The sequence below is a fragment of the Pogonomyrmex barbatus genome, unplaced genomic scaffold (assembly GCF_055798465.1).
Source record: "Pogonomyrmex barbatus isolate J1 unplaced genomic scaffold, ASM5579846v1 scaffold12, whole genome shotgun sequence".
NCBI lineage: Eukaryota > Metazoa > Arthropoda > Insecta > Hymenoptera > Formicidae > Pogonomyrmex > Pogonomyrmex barbatus.
In genome coordinates this window covers 5912676-5933562 of record NW_028297108.1, presented here as the reverse complement: position 1 = coordinate 5933562, position 20887 = coordinate 5912676, and the positions used below count along the sequence as shown (strand labels likewise).

Here is a 20887-nt window from a genome sequence, read left to right as displayed (position 1 = left end):
TCTCGTCGTCTTCTGATCTTCTAGAGAATTCGCTTTACGACAAGACGATTGTCATTCGTTCGAAATATCCATACAGTTCTAAAGGTGAAAAAATGCAATGAAGAGTAAAAAAATATTACCGGTCTTACAAGAACATACCTTGGAGAATAAATATCATCTTATGCTAACGCCCTCTGGATTGTAAATATCGAAATAGAGAATAGTAAACGAAAAAACATCGCGATTGGCACGACTCCTTCGGTTGAGATTAATTCGATGAGCTTGGGTGGGCATAGTTCAATATTAATTTTTATGCTAGTTCTTGCATATGATAAGACAAGTACATAACTGATAACGCGATAATAACTTCAATTTAAACGGCTAAAAATTGTTATTCGATTAAGATCGCGACGTCATCGCGCGAACTCTGCTTTCGTGTCGTCAGACGAAGTCTTGCGTTCTTTATTATAAGAAATACTTTATAATGAATGTTGTGTGGATCCTATTTACGGCGTTTGTCTTTACAGCCGCGAAAACCGAAGAAAAGGTGAATGACCGGCCCATTATTGGTAAGTCTTTCCTCGATGACGTAAGGAAGCCAGAAGGGAAAGGGTTAAAGGGTTCACCGAGAGATGAAGATATCGACCTCTCTTTTTGTCAAAAAACATTGAGTTTCCTGTGCGAGAATAAAAGAACCATGTAAAGGATTCTTGTAGAAAAATATTGGGAATGTTGCGAAAATCACCTTGTCTGTACTTTCTTACACGGAAATGAAAATGCATATGGAAATGAGCTAAAATTAGACTTGGTCCGATGAATTAATCTCGCAAGTTTTCCTGCACTTCGAAATCATGCACTCATAAAAAAGATAATTTTACCCACGAAATTCAATCGCAATATGCTGAGTTCGAGTGAAAATATGACCTGCGTGACTAAATCTCATTTCATAGATTTTTTTCAAAGTGCCTATACCAGTTGTATGTATCGTGCGCATGCGCGATGAAAACGCGCGGTAAAATACAAAATCCATCATGAAAAACAAGAATATTTTAAGATGATCTGAGCATTGCTATGTTCCCAACTTTTAAAAGTTGTTTGAAAATTAATATTTCGTGAATTACAAAAAGTTGAATTATAAAAAGTCCTTTTTCAATAGCTTTTTGATTTGTATTAACGTTCTCAAATAGCGTACATATTTTAATTGGTCATTGGCTATTCGGTTGAATATTCGATAATTGAAAAAAATAATGTTGACGAAAATTGTTAAAAATTGTGTGTTTCTTCAAGGTATCTTAACGCAGGAGATAGATTACAACTTGAATAAGAAGTATCCTAATCAGTATCACAGCTACATCGCTGCGTCCTATGTGAAATTTGTAGAAGGTGCCGGCGCACGATCAGTTCCAATTTGGTAATTGAAAAACTTTTATCGTTAATTACATTCGTTCCTGTTCATCGACTCAATTTCAAGATATTGATCTTTCGAGACATGGTTACATTTTCTAAATTTCGGGATTTTGACTTCTCGAAATTGTCCTACTTTTTAATTTTCATAACTGTAACTTTTCGAGACTTTGTCCACCACTTTTTGAAAAAAATTAATTTCTCCGCACTATTAGAACTTTAATCCGTACTATTAGAAAATTTAATTGAATGCGTTATATAAATCATTCGAGATTTAAAAAAAGAGATTTAAATAGATGCAAAATCAAGAAAGTAATACTTATTAAAATTTCTCATATTACTTACAAGACCTCTTGATGTTTAGAAAATAATTTATCTAATTTTTTTAGGATTGGTGGGAATGATTCATATTACGAAGATATCTTAAGCAAGATCAATGGGTATGTAGTATTAGTATAGTTTAAAGCTAGTGGCACGTAAAAAAACTTAAGCAGTAATAGAAAAATCTTAACAGTAAGCAAATAGGTTAATCAAGTTAAGAATTACTAAAAATTCGTTATCATTTAAAAATTCATGGCTATGATATGCTTCCTGCTTAAGTTTTATCGTTTATTTTGTATGTATCACTAATCTTATCTGTAAAATAATTTCGTCACTAAATATATATTCGTTATTATTTTTCTAGAGTTCTCTGGCCGGGAGGTGCAACGTATTTCTTTCAGAAGGAAGGATATGCCGATGCAGGCGATGTGATTTACAGGTCACCATGGAATAAAGGACAATATTAATGCAACGCAATGAAAGCGATTCTAATTATTTAAATGTATATTTGTTGTATTTGTCGATAGGATCGCGAAAAAAATCAACGAGAGAGGCGAGTATTTCCCGATACTTGGCATCTGCCTTGGTTTTGAACTCCTGACATATGTCGCGGCGAATCGCGTCGAGCATAGGACGTTGTGTTCCAGTAATAGTCAACCTCTTCCGCTGGAATTCATGCGTGGTAAACATTTCTTTCAAAGATGTTCTCAAATGTGTTCTCTTCTTTTCCGTCATTTATTTCCTTATTTTATTCCTCTTATTCCTCTTATTACTTTCCAATATTTGTAATTTTTTTTTTTTTTGAGAGTATAACGATATATTTTTACGAAATCATTCCTCAAATATGTAAAAATTTTCTTTCAGACTTTAGAGATAGTAATATGTTTAAAAATGCTCCATCGAATGTCATAAAGATCTTGGCTAGAGAAAACGTCACGGCGAATTATCATCACTATTGCGTTACAAAAAAGGCAAGTATTTTTCGTGGAAATGTGTCGATAAAATAAAAAATGAAAGAAGTAATCATATGACAAATTATTATATAAAAAATAATGCAACACACGATAGATAAGTCGATGTGCATGTACCATTTTCTACTTCAGGATTTACGCCGTGTTAACTTGACTGACGAATTTCATGTATTATCGATGAATCGCGACAAGAAAGGCTTGAAATTCATTTCCACATTGGAGCATAAGCAGTTTCCATTCTACGGATTGCAATTCCATCCGGAGAAGAATCTCTATGAATGGGTGACTGGGAAGAATATTCCTCATGGGCATAACGCCACTGTGGTATCTCAATATTTCGCCAATTTCTTCATTAATGAGGGTGAGTAACAATCGAACTTATGGATTTTCCTTTCGTCTGAAGAGAAAAAAATCAATTTTTTTTTTTACGCAGCTCGCAAAAATTCGCACGAATTTAGAACGAAAGAGGAAGAGGAACAAAGACTAATTTACAACTATCCTGTTACTTACACAGCGCCACAGAATTCGACTTATGAGCAATGTTATATGTTTAAGAAAAGCGACCGCGACGGTCTTCTTATAGAGAATGATATATAAAATTTAGCATGTTTATATTTATTCTTAAGATAGGAAAACACACACAACGTCGCTTTTTTCCATGCACAAATGTCTTATGTTCCCAACCGGTTTATACAAAACGTCTTTGTAAACGGATTTGTCTAATTATATCATCCGGGTAGCCGCGTAATAAATAGATGAGAATCATGTGACTTGTTAATTTTGTGTTAACAAAAGTATCGTTAATGTAACAAGACGGCACTAGGGAGCACACAAACAAAAGATTGGTACGCGTAATTTCCACATTTAACATAACACCAGTGTATATTGTGTCACAACTGGGATACATAATATTACAATGGTGCATAATAAAATTCTATACATATTTTTGTTCTATCTAAAGTAAATAATATTTTTTTTTTAATCTTTCCTTCACCACGTTTTCCTCGCTCTGAGCCGAAACGTCGGCCGCTACTGCATTCGCGTGTTACGGGGCGCGCAACGTCGTGGTGCGACTCGGGGGTGCAACAATAATGCTGCGAAGGACGACGACGCCCGAAGACACTGCCAACGCGAACTTGCTTCGGCCCAAAACGCTGAACACTCGGATCTGACTGCTTGCTATTAATCTTCATCTTTATCTTTAAACAAGCACGAAACTAAACCTCTTAAAAGCATGAATCAACTCTTAGTTTTTATCCTCGTAACGTATGATAGTATTATTAATAATCATAATAATTCATATAAACATTATTTCTATTTATTCCTTGTTACATGTTCTTCTTAGCAATGTTGTCGCGCGGGATGCATCAATTGTAGAGGAATTGTTTCTTTTTTTTTCTTTTTCTCTCTCTTTACATGACGTATGCTTGGAAGTATCTTTCCTCTTTCCTGAGGAAAAAAAAATGGATCTGGTCGTTTCCCCCGGGCGATTACCTCATTATGTATGTTACACAGTATATATACATAATGTATATAAGCACGAGAGCAGTATATATATTATACATATATATTTGTCCATCCCATATAAGTGTATAAGTTCGCGATAATTCGCGCGTGTCCTTTTTCTCTCTTTATCTATGCTTATCTATTATCGTCGCTCTCTCTTTTCTATCTTTTTTTTTTCCCGAGAATATAACAAAGGTCTACGCATAATGTAGGTAAATTCCGCACGGTATTTCATGTATAAGATGACCCTGCAGTACATTCAAGTTTTTTTTTTTTTCACTGTTTCGTTATTTTAAATAGTACATATGATATCTAACTGTATTTCTTCAATATACTTATCGTATAATATATATTCATTATATATAATATAGTTCTAGATTTCTACCGACTTGCGAACAACTTTCGTCGCACGTGGGCCACGCGTGGCGCACAAACATGCATTAATAAATTTGTCGTCCTCTTTATATAATGCCTATTTGATACGTACTAATTAATATTATACATAATTATATATTTAACGCAAACGCGACGGCGCGATGATCGATCGAACGCGATTTTATCTTTATTCTTATCGTTCTCCTAACTGAAAATTCAGAGTTTCAACTGAAATTTCACACAAAATTCGATATACACGCACAATCGTGCACCGCGCTGCCACACTTATTTATCTCTCTTTACTTTTACCTTAATGATAAATACGAAATACATGGCCTTACAGGATGATCTCTACAGTGATAGTGTTCCTTCCTTCTCGTGATAGATGGTAGAAAAACAATTATTAATTAAATTTAATAACGACACTTAAATCATGAATATCTGCTTTCGGTAACACGTAAAATATATTCACGACTCACACATCAGTTTGCTATCTCGCAACTTTACCTGATCCGGTATCAGTGGTATTTGTTTGTTGCAAGTGTCTTTGTCTCCTTAAACAAAATCTGGCTTAACCATATTGCACTCATAAATACTAAAACTAAAAATTAAGCGTATAGCTTTAAATCAAAAGATTGAACACAAGCATTTATATCGCATTACTAGATTAATATAAAATGCACTTTTTCCAAATAAAATAGCCCTTCTTTTGAATGCTAGTTCAAATATTATCATTTCAGAATATTTTATAAGAGCAGAATTTATATGCTTGCTAATTTACTATATATTAATTATATTATATATTTAAATAATAAACATTTAAAATTTCGCGATCGCATAACTGAATATATAATTAGTAATTCCTTTTTTATCAGTGAACATTAATTTTGAAAACGTTGTAATAATATTAGAATTATTATGGAATTACTATAATTGATTATTACTAAAAGTAATTAAACAATTTTAACGTGTCAGATTGCTTTTTCCGTAAATGTTTTTCAGAGTATGTCTATGCAAATACATATAAAAATAGAACTTACAATTCGAAATACCACTCCGGATCGAATCAAATTCTCGTGAATGTAAAGACACACTTTCGTACAAAAATTATGCAAAAGTCAATAATTAATGTTACCAACAACATACTATTAAAGACTGACAATCACATGGTTCAAATTGATCACGACTACTAAAATTTGAATACCTAACTTATAATATAATATTAATTTTATAATTTATCATTTAATGCATCACTTTTATGACACATATTATTATGACACAATAAGATTTGATTCTTTATTTAGAATTGCATTTTTGTTATTCAGATTTAATTTAAGAATTATGCGTAACGATAAAAACGTAATTTTACAGTGATATTGTGTGCCATAAATATTACACGCTTATTTATCAGCGTAATAATAAATTATAAATTCCATATTCCATCATAAGCTAATTGTTCAAAGATTTATGTCAACCAGCAATAATCAATGATATCCATATTCTTCAAAGTTGGCTGTCTGTAACAATATTTTGTCGGAGTTAATATAAAGCAATGGTCGATATGACTATAATCATGGTCAAACCTCATTATATGCGCCGTGATTTGGGTTTGAAAAATCATCTACGTGATTTCAATGCCAGATAAAATACATTTGCAAATACCGATTTAACCAATACATATTTTCGCAGGAAAATATACATATTCAAAACAGTCATTTTCGTTACTCGCGAGTATATTTTACCTGACGTTACTACATGTGCCACCGATTTCCCAAAACCTGGCCAATTGGCAAACGCATAGACACACGTCCTCATGCATGAAAGTAATATACAAACATAATCCAAGATGTCACTAATATTATAATTAGTGCCTCTTTGTTAAAAATACGGAAGATTACTAAAGTATAACGAAGAATTATTATATGTTCATCGTATAACCGCAAAATTCTGATATAATCTGATTCTCTTCTTGCACAAATTTGGAACGAATACACTATACGTTCGTTACCACAAATCGACATACTTATCAAGTACAAGCATAAACGAAGCAAAATCAAACTTTGGACAATACATCGCCGTGGTCGCAAAAAACAGTCATCAATGTTCCAATGCGCGTATCACGCGCGCATCACGAGCAATCGCTCTAAGCATCGTCCCGAACCGAGTTCACTGCGAATCATATGAAACGAAGATGGCCGCTTACATCCGCTGCGATATCCTCGAGCAGCGCCAATTCAGCAACTCGCGAGACACCGACGATTCAAATGGCGCACAATAAATCCACTGTAAATCCAAGTTCTTAGGGAAACGATGAATGGCGCATAAATCTTCACATTTTTTTCAAACTTCATTTTTTTAGTCGTATATTAAGTATACACAGCATATATCATCTTCTATCTTCTCTTCAGAGAAGTTATTTCCTCCCCTCCTCTTGTTTTTCTCATTTTTCTCTTTCGTTCCCATTATTCCTTTATATTCCATCTCCTTGATCTAGTACGACGTCAATACACCGGGCGGTGTCGGTACAACCACCGTATGTTGTGGCACTACAGGCGGCGCCGGTGGTGCTAGTGGATGTCCGACCAGGACCGCCGCCGCTGCCGGTATCGGCAGAACACCGGATTGCGGTATGGCCGATGGTGTGCTAACTTGAGTCGGCGGGCCTTCAGCCGCGTGCTTGCGCAAGTGTCGCAACATATTGCCCTTCTCAACGAAAGTCTTGCCACAATCCGGGCAACTGTGCGGCCGCTCGTCCGAATGGGAGCGCCGGTGCGAGACTAAGTGTCCTTTGCACATGAAATCTTTGGGGCACAGGTCGCAGCGAAACGGCCTCTCGGCGTTGCTGCCCTTGTTGTGCGAGCGCATATGGAAGAGGAGATTGCCCTTCAGCGGGAAACTCTTGCCACATTCTGTGCACACGAATGGACGTTCACCAGTATGGCAACGCATGTGATTCACGAGATGCTCCTGTAACAGAGTTAAGAATGGGATATGATAAATATCATCTGTTCTCGTGGAAACTCAACGGAGAGAAAGAGACATGATTCACTCTGCAAACACTGTATGCACTATATATATATATATATATATCAAGATATCAAATAATAAAGACTACAATATGTATCGTAAAAAAAAAAAAGAATTAAGTATCTTATTTGTAAGTAATATAAGATGAAATAATTTTTCTCTTTCTCTCTTTCTTTCTTTTTGTAAAAAAAGTGTAAAAAGGAAAAGCTAACATACCTTTCTTGTGAATGGCTTGGAGCATACGTTGCAACAATGTGAGGAATCTCCGGTATGTTGACGGAGATGATTATTTAGATGTTCTTTCCTAGTGAACGTCCTTTGACAAAACTCACACCTATGTGGAGATTCGCCAGTGTGGATGCGCACATGATTCGTCAAATGCTCCTTACGAGTAAATGACTTGGAGCAGAAGTGGCATCGGTGTGGCGATTCGCCTGTGTGTTGACGCACGTGATTGGTCAAATGTTCCTTCCGCGTGAAGGATTTGGTGCAATACTGGCACTTGTGCGGTGACTCACCCGTGTGCTGCCTGACGTGGTTCACCAGGTGATCCTTCCGCGTAAATGCTTTCGGACAGTATGAACAACGGAAGGGCGTCTCCCCTGTACACATTTTACAAGCGAATTCGCAATGTTTGAGAAAAAAAATGTTTCCGTCATTCAGAACTCAGTGGAGTTATCCTGCACAAGGCGAGTTTTGCCTGACGTAACGCACAGAAAGGGCACAATATCGAATGAGATATACATTTATTTATATTTCTACCTATATTTTTTATATTTTTATCTATTAAATGAGAAAAATTTAGCAGAAATTTCGGTATCATTCAAAAAGTAAATCCACGTATTGTGTGAATACATAAAACTTGCATTAAATTTGATTATATTTATACTTGAAAATCTTCTTTGCAAAGAAATAAAAATCGAGATATATTGATTAATCTCTTTCTTTCGAGTTTAATAAATTAAAACAATTTGTCGGACTCTTTGACTTAAAATCAAAGATCCAACTGAATTTTAGAATCATTTCAATATTGCAAAAAAGTATTAATTTTTTTATTAACGTTAAAAAAAAAAAATTCTGTATTGCAGACGATATTCGATATTGCCGTGTCCTTACGTCACATCGAAGGAAAGTCAACTTGTACAGCAATATACTACAGTGTACTCTGATAAACAAATATATATATATATATATATATATATATATTGTCTAATTTTGTATATAAATACTGATATGCTACTATTACTTTAAGCATGAAACTCTATCTCGCGATTTATTAAAAAGCAAGTATTGATTTCTTGAAATCTCATATCTAATCTAATTGGCAATCTATATTCGAATTAAAATAGAACTCGAGACTTGGGTGCCACCCACGACAAGTGATATAAAGTTACAATGAGTAATGGAAATTATTTACAAGTCGTCAATGTGTGATGCAAAAAATTTATTTGGCAACTCGTTGGGAATGCGAATGAGAGCTGTGAACACTTATAAATGAACTGTTGGAATACTGTTAATAGGAGGCGTGGTAATGAGAGCGGTGTATTAGGCAGAACTGCAGCAAACTGTCCCTGGGAATTCAATGATGATGATCATGATGTTTTGCGATGATCGATTAAGTGTAAACGCGCGATAGTGTGAAATGTTAAAAGACGCGAACGATGAGAGCGACTGAATGAGCGAGTGAGACTTTATACCGGTCTTTCGTCTAAATGAAAATCAATTCTCATGCATGTGTCCGATCCTAAATGCGCCAATGTACACGTACAGGATATTCCATTCCTAACGGATCAATCATTAACGATAGTCCTTTGGATAAAGACGACGGCTCGGATATCCAAATAAATGCTGAAACAGCTTTAAAATTACACGAGAGAATGAAGAATTCTTTTGTAACTTTCTAAGCCTAAATAAACAAAATTTTATTCTTACAGCGAGCAGAATACAAATTGACGTTTTCATTTTGAAAAAGCATGACAATGATTCTCTAATTTTTGCCGAAAGTCTCGTGAATCATCAACATTAAAAACTGTAAGATCCAATAGAAATGAAATAGCCTGCGTGTAAAAGCCAGATACGTGAAACCGGAAGCGTGTGAAGAGATGTCTCGTGTCTCGACTCGCGTTCGATCGAATCACCTAAATGCGCTGCATGATGTTATACGAGGTGCGACTACTCTCTTTCTTTCCCTCTCTCTCTTTCTCTCTCATAGTCTTCCTATCGATCTCTTAGTTCTAAAGAAAGGAGAAAAAAAAAAAGAAAAAAAAAAGATATAAACAAATAAATTCTGAGTTCTCTCTTCCAATACATATATAAATAGGCCACGAAAAGACACAACTACTCTTAATAGAGGTACTCTTAACAACGATTATATCGGTTGCCCGTGAAGTGAACATCTGCCAACCGCTCTCACCTGTGTGTTGGCGGATGTGGTTAACAAGGTGTTCCTTTCTGGTGAACGATTTGGAGCAGAAGCCGCATCGGTGTGGAGACTCACCCGTGTGCTGGCGAACGTGGTTCAGGAGGTGTTCCTTTCGCGTGAACGTCTTCGAGCAGAAGTCACAGCGGTGCGGCGTCTCGCCCGTGTGCCACATTATGTGGTTCGTGAAGTGCTCCTTCCTCGTAAACGACTTACCTGCGTACGGCAGCGATAAACAGAAAGAAAAGCACCGAGAACAGGCGCGCTTCATTAGACTGCAATATACCAGACGTAGTGGCGCGTGTGATACATTAAAAAAAAAAAAAAAGAAAAAAAAAGAAAAAAAAAGAAGAAAAAATCGCGTGTGGGACGATTCCAAGACGAAGGGGCCCGCGATTGACATTCCGCTATCAATAATTAATTATTTACGCGCGATTACATGCGGCTGCCTGGATGAATCGTGATCTTTGCCAGGTCACACCGAGTCACATTCTTCTTCGAAGAGGGAAAAAATAAATTAGACTATAAATAAATTGCAAGGCGCAAGATGTGCGGGAGGAGGGGAAGGGAAGAATCACCGATCGTGTCGACTCGGCCCGACATCCCGAGACTCTCCGGATTTTGCGAAAAATCTTCCCTTGAAACTTCAAATGTAACTTGAAAACGCGCGCTTCTAGAACGTCGAATTAAATTGCGCGCTGATCGCGCGCGGGGAGGGGTGTCCCTCTTTTCGAAAAATGACGTCAAACGTGGTCAACGTGCACTTGTATGTATACACGTGTCACGTGACATGTATAGATCGGCGCGCATGCTTGGGATCGTGTCGTGAACGAAAATACAAATTTCGAATTTGTCTACCTTGCGGCGGATCTTGGCGATTTTCAGCCTCGCTCGCCGCGATCACGCGACGCCATCGCCATGACCGGAGGCGTGTAAAATCGACGCGAGATGCGGTTGATTAATCTTAATCTTTCTTAATACGCTCGTGACCCCGTGTGAATTCCTACTTTGTAATTGAATATCCGATTCGCTCGCCGCGATCGCGACGCTCGCAATAAATCGAGGAACGAACGACGAAATCGAATCGTGAAATCTCAAAGATCTTTCTTTCCAGCCGCAATAATTAAACGATACGATATTCTACAGGCATCGCTGCGATGTTGTTCGAATAAAAAAAGAAACAACGGAATTTCGTGTGAACCAAGCGACACCAAGAATAATCAAGCTCTACTCGACACCGCACTAGAGTCAAGAACTTGACGGCGACCAACGTCCTGGCGCCTCTCGAAACGCCGTTCGAAAGGCGATCTATGTCGCGGAATTAATTTCGATAAAAAAAGGAAAAAAAAAAAAGAAATAATATAACGCGTTAAAACGTGACGTATCGGGAAGTCTAGGTCGATACGTAGAACGTGCGGGCGCGAATGAAGCGAAGGTGGCAACGGGAAGAATGAAAAGAACTCGTACGAACCGCTTAAATTTACGAAATAGCAAGTCATGCCATCACAGTTCACGGCCAGACGTTGGGTGAAATAAAGGGCCCCCTCACTCAGGAGAGCCGGCCGGCGGGTTGGAGCCTGGCGCGCGATTCCCGAGGACTGAGGAAGGAAGAAAGGGGTTTCCCCCGTGGTCGTCGCCGTGCGTGCGCGCGCGGAGAGCGAGCGGGGCGGACGGGAGAGGGCAAGCGCACCGACGTGAGCCTCTAAGGTTTAGAGAGGCGCCTCCCCCTCGCCTCCGGCCGCGCCACCGCGAAGGAATGCGCACGACCCGCGCTCCGCGGGAGCCAACCGACCGAACGAACGAACGAACGAACGATCGGGGCGAGGGGACAGGGGAGGGGCAGTTTACTCGCGATGCGCGATCAATTCTCGCGAATTTTATTTCACCGCCGCGGCAGCGACTGCGGCTGCATATACACGTACATATACACGTACACATGTATACGTGTGCATACGAGAGAGCGCGCGCGCGCGCGCAAAAGTGCGTTCGACGTAACTCCCAATCCGCATCCGCTGCATCCATCGCGTTACCGAGCGCGCGACTTAAGAGAGATATACTTGTCAAATCTCATCGATCGCGCGCGCCCACGCCAACGCCGGTCCGCGACAGCGTCGATTTTGTTCTTTTTCTTTTTTTTTTTCCTCCTTTTCGAATCGGGGAAATTGTTCGCGAAGGCGTGGCAAAAGGGGATAAGCTTAAAGATTTTCAGAGATGCTCAATTCTCCCCGACTCCTTACTTGAAATAATTGGATCTCTGAGACGAATTATGACTTCTTTTGGGATCGATATTTCTGCGAGAAAAAACTTATAAATGATGAGATCTTAAACATTTTCAATATACACTGTAACTTTGCTTTAATTAGAAAGAAACATTTTTAATAAGCACGAATTCATTACTCATTACTGAATTGTATAAAATCGAATTAATTTCATATACTATAAAAATATTAACAAATAATATAAAGACTTTATGTTTATTGAAATTTTTTTTCTTTCAAGATTAAATCTATTGGATTTCGAGAAGATAAATTGTGCATCTGTATAACAGAATAGTGTCCTATTTTTATTATCTAATATTGGTAAAGAATATATTCAAGCATTATCAAAGTTCGGAATAAAGTTGCAAAAAGAAAATTTGCAATAAATGAAACTTAAGCACTTCCAGGCTTACAATGCGTTCTCTGAAAAAATGTACACACTGTATCAGTTCAACGCAAACGTAAATTAAGAAGCACATATTTTTCATGTCTGTAAAATGTCATAAAAATCATAACAAGCACATGTTTTCTATACCGAAGCTGTTATGTGATTTTAATAGCTACAATTAATAAATTATATCATTTCAATCCCTTGAATTTAAAAATTCTGTATTTTTTATATAACGTTAAATGTATTGATATTCAATTAGAGAAAATCGTAATATAATTGTGAAAATTTTAATAAGACTTTAACTTAACTACGAACATTTTGTGACAAAAAAGCATATATATATCTTAAAAAATTCACAATAAATCGGAAATTATAACATTCATTGTATTTCAGTATAGATTTTTATTTTTGATCAATTTAAATATTTTTATTTAAACTTTTAATTTTTGTAGCCATTGGTATTTTAATAATTAAAGGTGATAGATTATTGATACCCAAAGTGCAGCATGTACTCGGTCGGATAATGTATTATTAAATATCTTACTTACCTTGTTAATGCTTCAAATTTCAATGTAAATGTGCATTGATCGTACTTCATAACACATTCGTCTTTTGTAATAAAATATTTTGCGACGGTCTATCGAGTATCATTGATTATGGCAATGTGTTTTTTATACGGTGAGATAATTAATAATCAGTCAATTTTACGAATCGCTGATTTTACATCAAATTTTGATTGAACAGAAATTAAAATATCATATTTAAGTAACTAAAAGTGAATATAAAACAGCAAGCGCAAATATCCGTGTAATAATGCATTCGAGTCTTATCAACAATGTTGAAAAATGTCGGATTCTTCATTTCGATCGCGACTTGAATGTCAACACTATAATAATGACATATTTTTAGTTAAAAAAAGTCGAATAAGATTTGGGGGGGAAAAAAAAGTCATTTCAACATCCTTGAAATGACTAGCTGTATATTATCGCATAGATATTTACGATCGCTTATATTTTGACTTATTTTCAGATAAGTTTTTTAAAACATTTGTTTTAATTTCTGTTCAACTTCGACCCCGCGGAAAATTTAAGATAACTGCAGCAATTCAGAAAATTTCTGGAATCGTCCCATCAAACATCGCAATTTGTTTTATATCTTTTTTATATCTTATTCTAACGTAAATTTTTATCTGAATTAATTTTTAAATAAAAATTATCGATTATATTATAGATCTCACGCAGAAGAGCGAAGAGAGCAAGATTGTATCACTTACCGCATATCTCACAACGGAACGGTGTGTCGTTTGTGTGCGAGCGCATATGGTTAGCGAGATGCTCTTTGCGCGTATACTTCTTGCCGCAAGCTTGACAATGATGAGGGGTTTCTCCTGTATGCCACATAACATGGTTCATAAAGTGTTCTTTGCGAGTAAAGCTCTTCTTGCAAATATCACATCGATGTGGGGTCTCACCAGTGTGTTTGCGAACGTGGTTTACCATATGTTCTTTTCGGGTAAATGTCTTCGAGCAATATTGGCATCTGTAAGAATCATGCCAAGATATTCCTTTCTGTTATTCCCAAAGATGAATAATTAATATTCGTGAATAAATAAAATACAACGATGATTTTCAATTATTAATAGCATATAATTATTAATTTTATCGCCAAGAAATTATTGTCATCTTCAAATTTATTCATCAGTCTCCATTCAGGGCGTCTATTCAAACATTATAAAAAAATTCCCTGAGAATTCCCAGATTTTCTAGAATTTTTATTCAAAATTCCAAGTATAATTAAGGAATTTTTGAAACTTTGAAAATTTATTTTATTGTGCGTGCTATTTCTAATCACGAGGGAAAACCGCTTAATATTTGCATATAACGCTTGATTATTTTAAGGAGAGTGGATAAGAACATTGGATTTTTTGTTTATAACTTGCAAAATGACATATTAATATACATGGATATATGTTATATTGATTATTAACTTGAATGATTAGCGAATTATCAACTTGCAATATAAAGGCAAATTATAAAAAATTTTTCTGAGAAGCAAAATGTAAATTTTGAGATAAAAATCTTTACAATAAAATTGTATGATATTCTTTGATTTAAAAAAAAACGAAAATTCCGAAAATTTCAGGATTTTTCAGATAATCCTGTTGTACAGATGAACAGAAACTTACCTGTATGGCGTTTCGCCAGTGTGACATCTTGTGTGATTATCCAAATGTTCTTTACGCGCGAAGCTCTTACCGCAGACTGTGCAATTGTATGGTTTGTCGGTTGCATGTCTTTTCATATGACGTTCTAGCGAAGGTGCGTTTGCAAAGACATGGAAGCAAACTGTACAGGTGAACATGGATCCACCTAGATGACATTTGCCATGACGTGTCAGATCGTTCGCGTTCGAGAACGCTTTGCCACATACCTGAAATTGTTGATCGCACATTCAATATCGAATGATGCGTACGCATTCTGAGTGAATCACGGTATACATAAAAGATTCGATTGTATACCTGACACGTGAATGGCTTTCTCTCAGTGTGATATCTGCGATGTACAATAAGCTGATAACGAAATTGGAAGATCTTTCCGCATATCTCACAAGCATGGCTGCCAACCGAGACGGGTGATGCGCTCGGGCCAGGCGTCGCTTCACCATCGCTCGATTTTATGTCAAATTTATTCAGTTGCACTTGCTGCACAATCGGCGTGCCGTTCTGTATTGTGGTAACTGTCTGTGTAGGCACAGTGCTGCCCACTAAAGTCGTTCCAGCTGCAATCTCGCTTTGCAGCTTCCCAAAGACCTCGTGATACGCCAAGAGTTGGTTAATATCCTCAACATTAACCTACCAAATAAAAGTGAAGTAATGCGACGTTGTTAATTTTTAGATACAGTTACGATACGACTTCCACAATATTACATTACCTTGTACATATTTTGCACCATTTCGACGCCGAGAGTTTTGGCTAAATCTTGCTCGTTTCCCGCGCTGATTTTGACAACTGATCCGTCTGCTGTCCTCACATCCATCATGTGCCCTCCTGGTTTCAAGTCAGGAACTTGGAATCTGCAGAAATAACATCGTTGTACTTATCCGTCATCAAGGGTAATTAAAAATTAAACATTTTCGCGTACGTACTGGGTCATATTTAGTTGCCGCAATTCCTTCTCTTTCTCGGGCTTCTCGGAGTTGTTCTGGCTTCCCCCCTCGGTGGTGGAGTTACCGCTGATGTTAACCCCGATCTGCTGCTGTTGCTGCTGCTGCTGTTGTTGCTGCTGCTGCTGTTGCATCAAGCTCTGTTGAAGATCTTGGGGAGGTTGTAATTGCAGATCGCATTGAACTTGACAGTGAACCTGATTGTCGCTGCAGCGTTCGGTGGTGCAACTACCGCCCTCGTCCTTGACTTTGTTGTCGTCCCGCTGCGCGCTCTGGCTGTGCGCCGTCGGTCCATTGTTCTGAGCGTTCTGATGATTCGACATCTGGTGATGAGACTGCTGCTGCTGTTGCTGCTGCTGCGGCGGTTGTTGCTGTTGCTGCTGGTGCAGCTGCTGCTGTGCTTGCGCCTGCATTTGTTGTTGCATTTGTGCATGTGCAGCCAGATGACTAACACTCGCTGGTATGTGTGCGCCGTCTAAATTAAGGCCGGGAAGAGATACAGGAATCTGCTAACACACATCAAAATATAAAAAAATATCCGTAATATAATATAATATTTTAAATATGTACATAAAATTATCAAATCGCTTATACTATTAGGAATCAAGAGTTTTTAAGTAATTTATAAGATTATACTTGTCTAATTTTTTGATATGTTAAAATTTATAATTTTTCGAGCATTCTCCCCTAATTTTCTAAACAGCAGATATGTATAAAGTAATTAATAAGCCTAACGCATAACGCATAATATGTGTAACAAGTAGAACGATAACCGATATTTAAAAAGTAATTTTCGTATGTGAAATGATAAATTATACAAAACGGAACAAAACGTCATGTAAAAGGGCTTTTTATAAAATGAGAAACGAGATGGAAATTTATGTCAAATGTTTATCATATTGGAGCACTTTTCAATCGTTATAACTGTCGCCTACATGTACACCGCCTACTCACGCATCTCCATAAAAAATAGTGCGTATTCCCGCCCCCTGTAAAAGCGTAAGTCCATTCCGGGTCGGAATGGTGGACTTGTAAGGCGCATTCAGATTGTTGTCGTTACACAAAAAACACGTGCCGCTACACATTAACAAACCTGTGGATTCGACTGTAGAGAACTGTGGTGGCTGCTGCTGCTGCTGCTGCTAACTGAAGGCTGATGATGATGATGCGCGGCTGTTGACTGTTGCTGATGATGCGAGCTGGAAGTCAACGCCATTTCCTGGTTCAGTGAAGAGGCTGGCTCTTTGGAGGATGATGCCTCCCCACCGCCACCACTCCTATGCGAGGAGTTATGGTGGGAATGGTGGTAGACTGAGACTTGAGGTTGCAGTCCGGGAGAAAACAGATTGGTGAGGACCCAATACTTAGCTACCGAGGAGGCTACCGAGGAGGCTAACGCTACGGCAGTACCTACACGCAGGTCCGCGGATGAATGGGGAGTACTCCCTACATTGCCAAGACTCGCGGTCGCAGTAGCCAAGCCACCTGGGTATGAAGGACGACCACTTTGACCCGCGTTTACATCCTACCGATATACATTCAGACATTTGTACAACATTGATAGGGCATGCAGCGGCATGCACCAGGCTGAAATCCAATCGACAAATGCGCCACTTTTAACACACCTTTCTCTCTCTCTCATCTCTCTTTCTTTCTTTCTCCCTCTCTCTCTCTCTCTCTCTCTCTCTCTTTCTCTCCCTCTGTCTCTCTCAGTCTCTAGCTCTCAATCTCTAGGATTCCATATATTCGTTATCGAAGGGTTGGCTCTACAGGCAGCAGCATTTCTGCATTATGTACAGAATATGAACCTCGAAGAGAATGCTCTATATCCACACCTGTATCAGGCCATACAAAAGTGATAATAAAAGGGGGCACTCTGTTTTCAAACTTAATGCTACATGCAGTCTGTTATTCGATACACGATATTACATATGAAAAAGACGAGAGAAGCAAAATGTTAGAATTACAAAAAAGTAAACTAGGGTAGAGAAGAAAGCGTAAGCCATCTTATGTATAGATATGTGTACTACAAGCATTTCTAACCTAGAAATGATAAATAACAGCAAGTTGGGAAATTGTGATCACAAAAGTAAAAACTTCAAAGTTTATTGTAGATAAAATAATTGCATGTAACGAACATAAGTGAAATACTCCATTAAAATAGAGTAATTAATCATGTGTGTGTACGTGTATGTGTGTGGTGTATATATATATATATATGTATGTGTGGTGTGTGTGTGTGTGTAAGCTTTATGCTTATAAAAGTTTATAAAATTAAAAAATCTAATCTGGCACAGGACGCAATCAGTTACAGCAGACTGAAAGTGAAACAATCCGTAAATTAACAAAGCCCATTATACAAATGTCTCAATATATCTAACGTCAGCATGGTGCATCTGTGTAATCGTCATTTGCGCATTTGTAGTTTGGTGTATAGCCTGTTTTGCGACTGGAAGGTACCTCACCTCTTGTTGTGCCTGCGTAGTCGCTGGCAATGCATGCTGCTCACTATTCATCTTCGTTCACTGAAGAATATTAATTAAACGTGTCTGACATACTTCATTTTTCATCCTGCAAAATGCATTATGTAAGGTTAATCTCGAGAGATAGCTCCATCCGCCAGAGCAGAAGATATTAACAAAATAAAGAATTAACGAGACGCAAAGCGTATTCGCAGTTGGAAATTCGAACGGGGATTGAGAACCGATCGGATCGCTTCGGACCGATCGTCGAGCCACCACAGGCTTTAATTAGCGTGGGAAAGTTGGCATGCAACGCTAATTAAATAACGTAATGCGCAACGGCAGGCGTCTTGAGTTTGTAACGACTTTTTTTTTATCCTTCTGTAATATCGATTCGCAATCAAAAGTGCGCACCATATTGTTGTAACATCGCGGGAAGATGTACTTTTGGTCTCTCCACGATCTCGCCTCGGGCCCTCGGTCCTCGGGAGTGCGCGTCTAAAGGAGCGCGATCCCGTGCTGCGTGCGTGACTCTCGACTCCGACGGGGGCTCAGGCCGTCGCGATCAACAATACGCGACGGCGGCGGTGGCCGTTGCGCCATCCGCGATCCGAGATACTGGAGCGAAACGTGTTATCGTCTAACGTTTAACCTCGAAAAACCAGCCGTGCCACGAAAGCGATGGGCGAAGCGAGTCGTGCGTAGTCGCGCCCGAATTCGCGTAAACATTCGTGCCGAACGAGCGAACACGAACGAGCGAGCGAGCGAGCGTCGCGAGAGCGGGAAGGCGCCATTCGCGACGACGGCGGTAACGATGATGACGATGACGATGACGAGCGAGAAGGAACGCCGCCGATATATAACACGATTACAGTTTAACCTCGCGGCGCTCTTCTCTCGGCCGCGCGAGCGGGAAAGGGTGAGTCATCCTTTGGTACGCGTCGCCGCTGCGCTGCGCGATACGGAAAACTCGAGCCTTTCAATCTCGACTTCCTCATGCTCCATCTCTATCTCTCTCTCTCTCTCTCTCTCTCTTCTTTCGCGGGATTACAATAAAATTGTACTCGATACGATTATCCTGGCGGAGCGCTAGATCGAAGAAGAGACGAGATGTGAAAAGCGCGAAATCGAAAACGAGGGGATCTTTAATGGCGCGCGGCCGTCAAGACGGAGAAGCCAACGAGCGCATATCGGCGGCGGTGACCGCGATGGTCGCTGCCGCCGTCGCAGCGACGCGGATCAGGGATTTCCCGCGGACAACCGTCGTCGGGCGCCGTTCCACGATATCGCGCGTTCGCCATCGCCCCGTCGTCTCGCTCGCTCGTTCGGCTTTTTCACATTCGCAGAGAGCAACGGGGACAAGGGGCCAACAAGATGGACGTGCTGTTACGCGGACTCGGGGCGAGGGGGAACGCGGACGCGCGGCGCGGAGCGGCGCGCCGCGGTGCGACGCGACGTGGCCCCGACCCGATTTCACTCCGGGGCTCGCGAGGATTTACACGCAGGTAAAGTAAAACTCACGTGGTGCGCGGTGCCGTCGGCGGTTCTCGCATCTCGTTCTCCGTCGGGACTCCGGGACCGCCTCCTCCTCGCCTCCTCTGCCGCAAACACACGCGCGCACGGGGGAGAGACGCGCGCCCGTCCCGACACAGGGAACGCGCGGGGAGAGGCAGGGCTCGCGGGAGGGGAGGGGAGACCGGGAGGGGGGAGAGAAGTCGCGCAGAGGCCGCCTGCCACGCCACGCCGCGCCGCGTCGCGTCGCGCTCCTTCGCCGCCGTTCGCCGCCTCTCCCGACGTCTCACCTCGCCACTGACCCCCACAAGCAAATCGCCGATAATGGCCACGCGCCCTCGCCTGCCGCTTCTTCGACAACAGAGACGGGCAGCCCGATCAAGTCGGGACGCGGGACGGCCGCTTTTGATCGTAACGGATGCCAAGCCACGCGAGAATTTCACGGGAACGTCGCCGCCGGGGTCTACGTGCTCGCGGTTTACAGAAAATACGACGACTGTCATGGCGGCCCCTCGCCCACCCGCAGGAACTTACGCGCGCGGAGCAGAACCGAATTGGTCGTCATGACATCAGTCCATTAGGCGGCTTTCGCTCAGCAGGAAATGATGGATGGAATCGAAAAATAAATTATGCTGTTCATTTTGTGACGAAATGTCACTCTATCTATTTGTATTTCTTTAAGTAAACGCGCCTATCAGCCCCTCCCTGTCTCCCCGAAGCTGCGCGCGCAATCATCGATTGCGCGCGCAACTCACTCGTTTCCGGTGGCGGGAAAATCACATGATTATGAAAGCGCGTAAGGTTCGGTTAATTTTGTTGTTTTGTTTGAATATACTGTATAATTGCATTTTTTTCAATTATGATAAAAAAAATCTTAAAAAAATTTTTTTACATTAAAAAAACCATTACATATCAGAGAAAACATATAGTATTAAAAATTTCTTTTTTCTTATATTATTTTTCTAAAATTGTAACAATTTATTAAAATATTTGTTATTTAAAATTTATATTCTATTTTATATTCTAACATTTTCTATTATTTCAATAATAATGTAAAGAAAACGAAATAGAAGTTGGATTTATTGGAATTCGATAAATT

At 39.5% G+C, this 20887-nt stretch overlaps 2 protein-coding genes across 25 annotated transcripts; one reads left to right on the top strand and one right to left on the bottom strand.

Moving 5' to 3' along the window:
- The first annotated feature begins 127 nt into the window (after nucleotides 1–127).
- Nucleotides 128–3643, top strand: LOC105430931 (gamma-glutamyl hydrolase-like). Of its 2 annotated transcripts, XM_011644756.3 has the most exons (9): nucleotides 128–265; nucleotides 507–548; nucleotides 1267–1390; nucleotides 1773–1823; nucleotides 2069–2143; nucleotides 2232–2386; nucleotides 2569–2675; nucleotides 2808–3036; nucleotides 3109–3643. In XM_011644756.3, the coding sequence occupies exons 1-9, from the start codon at nucleotides 256–258 to the stop codon at nucleotides 3270–3272; spliced, it is 957 nt and encodes a 318-aa protein (XP_011643058.2). In that variant the 5' UTR covers nucleotides 128–255; the 3' UTR covers nucleotides 3273–3643. The 2 variants fall into 2 exon arrangements, with proteins under 2 accessions (XP_011643058.2, XP_011643056.2); XM_011644754.3 differs by lacking the exon at nucleotides 128–265 and having other exon boundaries at nucleotides 415–548.
- LOC105430924 (uncharacterized) lies at nucleotides 3531–20316 on the bottom strand. Of its 23 annotated transcripts, none has more exons than XM_089071786.1 (12): nucleotides 19798–20316; nucleotides 18280–18385; nucleotides 16908–17339; nucleotides 15797–16323; nucleotides 15583–15724; nucleotides 15170–15502; nucleotides 14837–15081; nucleotides 13925–14190; nucleotides 10081–10218; nucleotides 8102–8185; nucleotides 7800–8017; nucleotides 3531–7523 (listed from the first exon to the last, which is right to left on the bottom strand). In XM_089071786.1, the coding sequence occupies exons 2-12, from the start codon at nucleotides 18328–18330 to the stop codon at nucleotides 7047–7049; spliced, it is 2913 nt and encodes a 970-aa protein (XP_088927912.1). In that variant the 5' UTR covers nucleotides 18331–18385; nucleotides 19798–20316; the 3' UTR covers nucleotides 3531–7046. The 23 variants fall into 23 exon arrangements, with proteins under 23 accessions (XP_088927912.1, XP_088927909.1, XP_088927904.1 ...); XM_089071783.1 differs by having other exon boundaries at nucleotides 9997–10218; nucleotides 19798–20314; XM_089071778.1 differs by adding an exon at nucleotides 18691–18894 and having other exon boundaries at nucleotides 7800–8185; nucleotides 9997–10218; nucleotides 19798–20313.
- Nucleotides 20317–20887: the final 571 nt, after the last annotated feature.

Bases quoted from the DNA above. Each gene is read 5' to 3' on its own strand.
- LOC105430931 (XM_011644754.3), top strand. From the start codon at position 464: ATGAATGTTGTGTGGATCCTATTTACGGCGTTTGTCTTTACAGCCGCG. The intron at 2,387-2,568 runs GTAAACATTTCT...ATTTTCTTTCAG, and splicing joins TCCGCTGGAATTCATGCGTG to ACTTTAGAGATAGTAATATG. The intron at 3,037-3,108 runs GTGAGTAACAAT...TTTTTTACGCAG, and splicing joins CAATTTCTTCATTAATGAGG to CTCGCAAAAATTCGCACGAA.
- LOC105430924 (XM_089071778.1), bottom strand. From the start codon at position 18,330: ATGAATAGTGAGCAGCATGCATTGCCAGCGACTACGCAGGCACAACAA. The intron at 15,725-15,796 runs GTACGTACGCGA...TTATTTCTGCAG, and splicing joins CGGCAACTAAATATGACCCA to ATTCCAAGTTCCTGACTTGA. The intron at 7,524-7,799 runs GTATGTTAGCTT...ACTCTGTTACAG, and splicing joins CCAAGCCATTCACAAGAAAG to GAGCATCTCGTGAATCACAT.